At 44.8% G+C, this 10,028-nt stretch overlaps 1 protein-coding gene across 2 annotated transcripts; it reads left to right on the forward strand.

The window, feature by feature from the left end:
* The first annotated feature begins 412 nt into the window (after positions 1–412).
* On the forward strand, positions 413–9,762 carry LOC135548763 (solute carrier family 23 member 1-like). Of its 2 annotated transcripts, none has more exons than XM_064978665.1 (14): positions 413–554; positions 1,100–1,255; positions 1,423–1,580; positions 1,679–1,767; positions 1,864–1,931; positions 3,602–3,783; positions 5,075–5,195; positions 5,659–5,887; positions 6,053–6,200; positions 6,383–6,488; positions 6,858–6,987; positions 7,388–7,531; positions 7,746–7,841; positions 8,962–9,762. In XM_064978665.1, exons 1-14 carry the CDS (start codon positions 522–524, stop codon positions 9,237–9,239), a joined length of 1,938 nt encoding a protein of 645 aa, XP_064834737.1. In that variant the 5' UTR covers positions 413–521; the 3' UTR covers positions 9,240–9,762. The 2 variants fall into 2 exon arrangements, with proteins under 2 accessions (XP_064834737.1, XP_064834738.1); XM_064978666.1 differs by having other exon boundaries at positions 5,659–5,815.
* The last annotated feature ends 266 nt before the right edge of the window (positions 9,763–10,028 follow it).

Raw genomic sequence — 10,028 nt, forward strand, 5'->3', positions numbered from 1 at the left:
TTAATTTATTTACTTTAGTCGAGACCCGCAGTCTTTATTGATCCTATTCTGGGTCCAGATCCGGACCACAGTCTGTATTGACCCTGTTCTGGGTCCAGATCCAGATCACTGTCTAACTATTGAGTATGGCTGGCCTAGATGCTATCACAACCTCTTTCGATAAAATGAAATGCACAATCGGTCACAAATCTAGAACTACAAATGTAACCCTTCTGATGTAGTTCTTTCTGATAGCTATTCTGATTCTAGCCCACTATCTTCATTCCAAGAAGTGTCTTCTTGAACCCTGGGTCCTTTACCTTTAGGTTTACAGTCTCAGCCTCTTGTTCAGCACCAGTGGGTAAAGTCCGGCTCTGGGGCAGATTATTAACCTGGCTAATCTGGTCCTCTCAACCCCCATACAATGCGCTGTTCCACTCCTGTATAGGGCTGAGGTCACAAGTGTTGAGTTGAGAGAGCACAAAGAAAAGCAGCCTTACCCAACAAACCATCACAAGGACCTGACAGCCCAGAGGAAGCAGATGCAGCACACAGAGACACAACCAGACCACAAGGTAAACTCTTCATTTACTACCGTTTCAATATGAGTTGATGAGTTTAGTTGTTAGTGTTTGTAAGTCTACATGATCTGGCCTGACAAGATCATGATTATGGGATGTTCATATGTGATGTGCTATGTTTTTCTATCAAGTGTAAAGTTGAGCTTGTTAAGTTATCCTATTACTTCATTCCCACAGTGTTTCTGTTGACTTTTTTTGGGTGAAATGACCCTGTGGGAAAAACTGTTTACTCGGACTATACGGTCCTTACCGCCATGATGTCTGACTGACTAACTGAACTGAACTTGTGGAGGATGGTTCTAGCTGAAACAATGCTTTTTCAGGGAATTTGTGGCTATTGACAATACCTGGTGGACACAAACAAACAAACGAGGAAACACTGAATTGTGTTTTACTTCCAGGGTGTACGAGAGCCTTTGCCATCGATTAGTCCCAGTGGCTGAACACGTGTCTCTGCTTTCAAGATTTGTGTGTGCCAAGTTGCCAACCCAATCCAAAATCCGTTTAGATGTGTGACTGTCTCTGGTCCTTCCTCTCAGAGTGATGTCATCCAGAGTCAGACAGAGGAACAGGAGCAGAGTGCTGAGGGGGGGAAACTGGCTGCCGAGCAGCAGAAGCAGCAGCCGGGCTTTGACATGATCTACACCATAGAGGATGTCCCGCCGTGGTACCTCTGCATTCTACTGGGCCTCCAGGTGCAAAAATACACACACACTCTTTCACACACACCTCGTTTTCATGGATGGTTTCATCAGTAGACTCCACCTTTCTCTTGCTCTTTTGTGTGCTCTCGTTTCCCATATCTCTGGCCCCCGCTCTCTTTCTCGCTCCACGGTGATTAACACTGCGTCTTTGATCACAGCACTACCTGACGTGTTTTAGCGGGACCATCGCTGTACCCTTCCTGCTAGCGGAGGCCATGTGTGTGGGAAAGGACCAGAACACTGTCAGTCAGCTGGTGGGAACCATCTTCACCTGCGTGGGAATCACCACACTCATTCAAACCACCTTTGGAGTCAGGTGTGTGTGTGTGTGTGTGCTTGGTTTGTGTGCATGTGTGTACATGTGTATGTCTGCTAATGCTTATCATGCACCTGTGTTTCATCTTCAATTTGTAGGTTACCTCTTTTCCAGGCCAGTGCTTTTGCTTTCCTCATCCCTGCTCAAGCTATCCTAGGGCTGGATAGATGGAAATGTCCCCCTGAAGGTGCGTCCCTCAATCTCAACCTGTGTGAAAATAATAGGGCCCAGTCACAGACAGAAACTCACTAATGGGCTGTTGTTTCTGTCTGTCTTTCCACAGAGGAGATTTATGGGGACTGGAGTCTTCCTCTGAACACCTCCCACATCTGGCACCCAAGGATGAGAGAGGTACTTCCTGCTTCTTTTCAGTGGGCCTCCATCTTGTGGTACATCCTTCTGAACTGTAGCATCTCTCACTTTAATTTACATTATCTGAGACATCATGTAGACATAACTAGGATCAATAGATTTTCCTGGTCAGGTCACATGGGGGTCCTCCACATAGGCTGCTGCTACTGTCTATTACTTATTCTGTTGCCTAGTCACTTTACCCCTACATAGCTACCTCAATTACCTCATACTCCTGCACATTAACTCGGTCCTGGTACTCCCAGTATACACAGTGTATTCAGTTACCTTGACCTTTTCCACATTTTTACAGCCTTGTTCTAAAATTAATCAAATTAAACATTTCTCATCTATCTACACACAATACCCCATAATGCCAAGGCAATAACAGGTTTTTGAAATATTTACACATTTATTAAAAAAAATAAAAAAACAGAAATACCTTATAAGTATTCAGACCCTTTGCTATGAGATTCGAAATTGAGCTCAGGTGCATCCTGTTTCTATTGATCATCCTTGAGATGTTTCTACAACTTGATTGGAGTTTACTTGTGGTAAATTCAATTGATTGAATATGATGTGGAAAGGCACACAACTATCTATATAAGGTCCCACAGTTGAAATTGCATGTCAGAGCAAAAACCAAGCCATAAGGCAGGATTGTGTCGAGGCACAGATCTGGGGAAGGGTACCAAAAAATGTCTACGGCATTGAAGGTCCCCAAGAACACACTGGCCATCATGGAAGAAGTTTGGAACCACCAAGACTCTTCCTAGAGCTGACCGCCCGGCCAAACTGAGCAATCGGGGGAGAACGGCCTTGGTCAGGGAGGTGCCCAAGAACCCGATGGTCACTCTGACAGAGCTCCGGAGTTCTTCTGTGGAAATGGGAGAACCTTCCAGAAGGACAACCATCTCTGCAGCACTCCACCAATCAAAGTACAGAGATATCCTTGATGAAAACCTGCTCTAGAGCACTCAGGATATCAGACTGGGGTGAAGATGTACCTCCAAACAGGACAACAACCCTCAGTACACATACAAGACCACGCAGAAGTAGTTTCGGGACAAGTCTCTGGATGTCCTTGAGTGGCCCAGCCAGAGCCCGGACATGAATGAACACAATCGAACATCTCTGGAGAGACCTGAAAATAGCTGTGTAGCAACGCTCCCCATCCAACCTGACCGAGCTTGAGAGGATCTGCAGAGAGGAATGGGAGAAACTCCCCAAATACAGGTGTGCCAAGCTTGTCGTGTCATACCCAAGAAGACTCAAGGCTGTAATCGCTGTTTTTTGTTGCAAACATTTCCAAAAAGCTGTTTGCTTTGTTGTTATGAAGTATTGTGTGTAGATTGATGAGGGGGGAAAAACAATATGATCCATTTTAGAATAAGGCTGTAACGTAACAAAATGTGGAAAAAGTGAAGGGGTCTGAATACTTTCCGAATGCACTGTAGCCATGTTACTTTTACTCATTATTGTTATTCATTATTCACGGTGTATTTATTCCTTGTGTCACTATTTCTATTTTTTTTATTGAATTGTTTTATCTTGACCCGTTCGTTAGCATTTCACTAAAAGTCTACACTTGTTGTTTATGAAGCAAGTGACAAATAACATTTGATTTGACATATCTAATGATAATAACAGTCGGTTTCTCTCCCCTGTAGATCCAGGGTGCCATCATAGCATCCAGTGCAGTGGAGGTGGTCATCGGGCTGGTGGGTCTCCCTGGTCTCCTCCTGGACTACATCGGGCCCCTGACCGTCACCCCCACCGTGTCCCTCATCGGCCTGTCTGTCTTCCAGACAGCTGGGGACAGAGCCGGCTCTCACTGGGGCCTCTCAGCACTGTGAGAGCACAATCCATCCTTTGTCTATTGAATCCAGCCCTTCCCTGTAATGCATCCTCTCTGTGGACTCTGCTCTTTCCATCTGATCCTCTCCACTCATGCTTACACTTGAGATCCAACAATGTTTTCTGAGTTTGATTACTCTCTAGGCCAAGGGCCTGTTTTTCTTACTTCTATTCCTCGCTTCTATAGTAGAAATTGATGACTTTGTCTAGGGCTTGAGACTCTTTACTGTCTTCAATCCAAGGTCATTGAATCTAATCACATACTATTTAGGTAGCCCTTCACCCTCGTATCCGTATACGGGTTGAAAATGGCAGATTTGGGCGCTGATAAACGCCTGAATTGGAACGCAGTGTCTGTACAGTAACATGCTATACCTGACGTCAGAACCCTGGCTCTGCGTTTCACAGCTGTGTGGGGGTTTTGACTGACAGACGCTCTGAACTTGAGCACCTTGTGCGACAAGAAGTTCCCCCGTCACCCCTGCTAATTGGGCAACTTTTGCAAATGTTTTGTTGTCTAAGTGAGGGAACTGCTGTACATTAAGATGACTCTATGCATTTTTGAAAGATGAGACGTTGAGGATTATAAGAAATACCGCTTGGATGTCATTCAAGCAATCCAAACACTTGTGAGTCCAAATGTGCACTTTACATTTCCAGATCATAAACTCATACACACAGTGTCAACGTGTGTATGATCACTGTGCTTGATGTACAGTTCCAAGATTACATGGGGTCTTACCCTGGGTTGTTCTGAACAGATTGAGCCTGTGTTTGTTCATTGTGAAGAGAATTTGCCGCAGCACACGCACCTTGAATGCACTCATGACTCCTTTCTGTGCGCGTCAAAATTACAACCGTTTTTTTCCCCCTGAATTGCCTTGGCAATAAAACAAGTTTTCAAACCATGCCCACCTGACCCAGATGGCCATTTATAATGGACCGTTTTTTTGGATTGCGTCGACAACAACAGGTAATTGTGTGATGGCGGGGATGGATGGTTGTGTTCCAAACGACTGTGCTTGTGTCGGGCGAACTGTTGTGCCCTCACCTTTGCTCTTAATACTTTTCTCATCATCTCCAAAGTGTTCCCTTTCAATTGCTACCATGGTTATGCATTTGATTTTCATTTGTCTTCTGTAAGAAACATTTCAATGTAGCCATATCCATATAGGCAATTCCCATGAGTGTTTAAAGGGTCCATTGCTTTTCCCCTGTTGCTTTGTCTTTGATTCGGTTATGTTGTCGCTATATCACTGCCTTACTAATCCTCTGCGTCTCCCCAGGTGCATCTTCCTCATCGTGCTATTTGCTCAGTACCTGAGGAACTGGTCCTTCCCTTTCCTCACCTACAACAGGAAGAAAGGCTTCAGCATCACCAGGTTCCAGATCTTTAAGATGTTCCCGGTTAGAACCAAAAAAACACATATTTGTCTCACAGGGATGTTAAAAAGTCCTCCGATCCATGCTAATCAGATGTTCTCATGTGGGGCATGAACTGATGTTCATCAAATACACCAAGCTATTCATTCACAGCACTTACCATGCCACTCCAATCTTGAGAGGTATAATAAAGTCTCATCTTAGGCAGACTTTATTGCATTTTCCTCTGTGTTACTGCCTTAATCAGTGCTGCCAGCCAGGTCATGGGGACATTGTCAAGGCCAGGCTATATAAATGACTCACTGTGATAGATAGACACAGACCACAGGGGTAATTTCACCATTACATTAATGCAAAGTATTAGCTTCCTGATGAAAAGGGCGGTAAGAATGGGCACAGAATAGGCCTACATAATAAGCTCTATGATTAGGCTGTATGATATGTCATGCTGTTCCCATTCTCTGTGGGTCTGTGGTGCTCGGTTTAGATTATCATGGCCATCATGTTGGTGTGGCTGCTGTGTTACATCCTGACCCTGACTGACGTGTTGCCCAGTGACCCCAGCAAGTACGGACAGAAGGCACGCACTGATGCGCGCGGTGACATCATGACCCTCTCCCCCTGGTTCCGCTTCCCCTACCCCTGTAAGAGGCCAGCCTTACAGCCATTGTCTCACACTGGGGCAGTTTGGACGCCTGAGCTAGAGCAAGGGTCAAGTTAAGAAAGTGGATGACACTGGCCATTTATGATCACCTTTAGAATGACCTTATATAACATTTTCAATGGTTTAAATTATCTAAGTTGTCATCCATTGCCATTGCCTCTTGTCTTGCTGCATAGGGGAATAATTCCGACTTGTGGTGTTTGTGTGTCCCTGAAAGGTCAGTGGGGGTTGCCCACGGTGACCATCGCCGGAGTGCTGGGCATGTTCAGTGCCACACTAGCTGGCATTATAGAGTCTATCGGGGACTATTACGCCTGTGCTCGCCTCTCAGGGGCACCTCCGCCACCGGTCCATGCCATCAACAGGTGAGCATCAGTCTCCTACGCCACAGTTTAGATTTCTAACCTGGACCGAAGGCTCTGACATGAACCTATGTTCGAGATAGTCCTCTATGGTCAAGCATCAGTACTCTATTCTCTGTGTGGATGTATGTATGTAGGTGTCTGCATCCTTCAGTATCCTTTGTGTCTTGTCTTTCCCATACTAGGGGTATTTTCACAGAGGGGGTGTGCTGTATTATAGCAGGACTACTGGGTACAGGAAATGGCTCCACCTCCTCCAGTCCCAACATTGGAGTTCTGGGAATCACTAAGGTTAGGAAGCTTAGCGCCTCAGCCCCTCCCCAGTTCTTCAGACATGCTGTCTTTAATCTATTTACTTAAAACACATGAGTGTACGTATGGAATCTCAGATGTTGTATTTATGTCCTGTTCAAGTTGGAATCATCAATAATATCTGTTTGAAACGGATAAACACTTATCAACACGGTCTCTAGTGCAAGCCCTTTGCCGCAATGGAAATCAATTGTTATTATTTCCACATAATTATTGACTAAGGGTCTACTCATCTTTACATATACTGGTATGTTACTCTGGTGTGGATTCATAATCAATGAACTGCAACTGATACTAGAGGTTGCACAGTTCACATTGAGCCATGTTGTACTATGTCCCTAAACACAGGTGGGCAGCAGGAGAGTGGTGCAATATGGTGCAGCCATAATGTTCCTGTTAGGAACAGTGGGGAAATTCACTGCCCTCTTCGCATCTCTGCCTGACCCCATTCTAGGTGGCATGTTCTGCACCTTGTTCGGTGAGTCATTGGGAGAATCTCAATTGCATACTCCTCGCGTCCTCACTCCTCGCGTCCTCTCCCCTCGCGTTCTTCTCAAAACCCATTGGAGGAGAAGGTCAGAGGGGAGTGACCTCTGTTTCTTATCCAATGGGTTTTGAGAAGGATGCGAGGAGAGAGGAAGCAAGGAGTATGCAATTGAGATTCTCCCACTGTGTTCTGTGACTTCCAAATACAGATTCCACACACAGCATCATCTCAGTGTCAGCCACCAGGGGGGGTAGTATGATCACAAAAAACTCACTATTTCAGAAAGGGGATCATATTATGTTTGTAGCTAGAAACACGGATAACCATCTAAAAATATGACAATAATAACCTTTTCCACACCTCTGTTGTTTGTGCTGTCTATGCCCTGCAGGTATGATCACGGCTGTGGGCTTGTCCAACCTGCAGAGCGTAGACCTCAACTCCTCTAGGAATCTCTTTGTCCTCGGCTTCTCCATGTTCTTCGGTCTCATGCTGCCCAGCTACCTAGACTTGCACCCTGGCTGCATCAAAACAGGTGGGCTGCACATTTAAAAGGGCTTTATTGATAAGAAAAGGCATCATCATCATCTGCTGAGGAAGTGTAGGAGTGGCTGTAGGAAGTTCAGAGTATGTGTACAGTTAGACTGGAATGCAGGTTTAGTACGGTTTTGCTGCTGGATATTATGTTGGATGCTATGAATAATGATTACGGATCATTCATTTGGTGGTACATGTTTCATTGCCCTCAGGAGTTGCAGAGGTGGATCAAATCCTCACAGTGCTCCTAACGACTGAGATGTTTGTTGGAGGCTTCCTGGCGTTTGCCCTGGATAACACCATCCCAGGTATGCGTGCTCTGTAAGAGTGCAACACCTCATCTCGTTAACAGATGTCAAACGCACAGCACTGCCTAGTCACCTCATCACACACGGATCGGAGGGACCCGTTGCTTTGTGTTTGTTGACAGTATGTGTCACCACCATGTCACTATGGGACATGCCAACCCTTCAAACGGTTGCCTGTAACTACCCATGTTTGTTGATCAAATCAAATTGCATTTGTCACATGTGCCGAATACAACAGGTGTTGTAGACCTTACAGTGAAATGCTTACTTACAAGCCCTTAACCAACAATGCAGTCTTAAGAAAATATCCCCCCCACCCATAAAAGTAAGAGATAAGAATAACAAATAATTAAAGAGCAGCAGTAAAATAACAATAGCGAGGCTATATACAGGGGGTACCTGTACAGAGTCAATGTGCGGGGGGCACTGGTGTCGAGGTAATTGAGGTAATATGTACATGTAGGTAGAGTTATTAAAGTGACTATGCATAGATAATAACAGAGAGTAGCAGCAGCGTAGAAAAAGGGGGGGGGGGGGCAATGCAAATAGTCTGGGTAGCCATTTGATTAGCTGTTCAGGAGACTTATGGCTTGGGGGTAGAAGCTGTTTAGAAGCCTCTTGGACCTAAACTTGGCGCTCCGGTTCTGCTTGCCGTGCTGTAGCAGAGAGAACAGTCTATGACAAGGGTGGCTGGAGTATTTGTCCATTTTTAGGGCCTTCCCCTGACACCGCCTAGTATAGAGGTCCTGGATGTCCACGGTGATGTACTGGGCTGTACGCTCTACCCTTTGTAGTGCCTTGCGGTCGGAGGCCAAGAAATTGCCATACCAGTCAGTGATGCAACCCGTCAGGATGCTCTCAATGATGTAGCTATAAAACCTTTTGAGGATCTGAGGACCCATGCCAAATCTTTTCAGTCTCCTGATGGTGAATAGGTTTTGTCGTGCCCTCTTCATGACTGTCACACCATGATTGGTGTGCTTGGACCATGTTAGTTTGTTGGTGATGTGGACGCCAAGGAACTTGAAGCCCTCAATCTGCTCCACTACAGCCCTGTCGTTGAGATGTGTCATTGTGTGTGTGTTTTGTGCATGTATACTTGTGTGTGTGGTCCAAACAGGCACAAGGAAGGAGAGAGGGCTGTTGGACTGGAAGGCTGACGAGGGCAGTGGGGGAAGCTCCGCGAACATACATACTACTTATGACTTTCCCATTGGAATGAGCTGCGTTAGGAAGATCAGCTGCCTGCGCTATCTCCCCATCTGCCCCAGCTTCCAAGGCTTCAGGCAGCGCAGACGGAAGGACAGCATGCAGGAAAACAACGAGGATGAATTAAGAGAGAGGACTGAGAGTGTACGCATGGACACAACAATTACCTTGGCCTGCACCAAAGTATAGTAAAAGTTCAATGATTAATCTTTTAGATTATTTTTATACTGAGGTGTGATTTTCACAGCTATTTATTGTTTTGGACACTTACAAATGCACGATGTTGCAATGTTGTGACGGGAATATTATTTACTAGAGCATGTAACTCACCATGTATCTTGGAGGTTTGGTCTACCATCTCTGTTTTCTTACTCACCACCACGTTTTATAGCATCTATTATTAGTCTACGCTGAAGAACACAGAGCCATATATTCAGACACATACTTGACCGTATGCTTGTATATAGGCTGTACTGAAGAAGCAGAAACAACATTAGCAGTGTTTTTTGTATTTTATTAAGTCTTTCTTGTGTACAAAATGAACAAGTAATGATAGTGTCTCTCTCTTCTAATGATCTGAACTCAATCGGAGGTAAAGCAAAACAGTTATGATATAAAATGAAAGTGTAATATATTAAAACATTCCTATTTTTTGACTACGTTAAATGTTTGTTTACATTATTAAGTGTTACAATAAAATGTTAAAACGAGATTAGTGAGAGGAGAGCCGTCGATGAACATATTTACAATCTGACCAAAAAGTGCTGTAAGAAAGAAAACCCACATGCTTCTAAGTCAAGTCAACATGGTAATTGTACTGTATTAGCTGAGAGAGACTAAACAACAACACTGCACAGATTGGAAGAAAAAAAGTGCAGGCCAAGAGGCTAGGGTCTATTGATCTATCAAGGAAGTATAGGATCAGAGTTTTTATGGCTGTTCAGTATTGATTTCACTGTGACATGATGAAAGATGTTG

Source organism: Oncorhynchus masou, chromosome 11 (genome assembly GCF_036934945.1).
Source record: "Oncorhynchus masou masou isolate Uvic2021 chromosome 11, UVic_Omas_1.1, whole genome shotgun sequence".
In the NCBI taxonomy this organism is placed as follows: domain Eukaryota; kingdom Metazoa; phylum Chordata; class Actinopteri; order Salmoniformes; family Salmonidae; genus Oncorhynchus; species Oncorhynchus masou.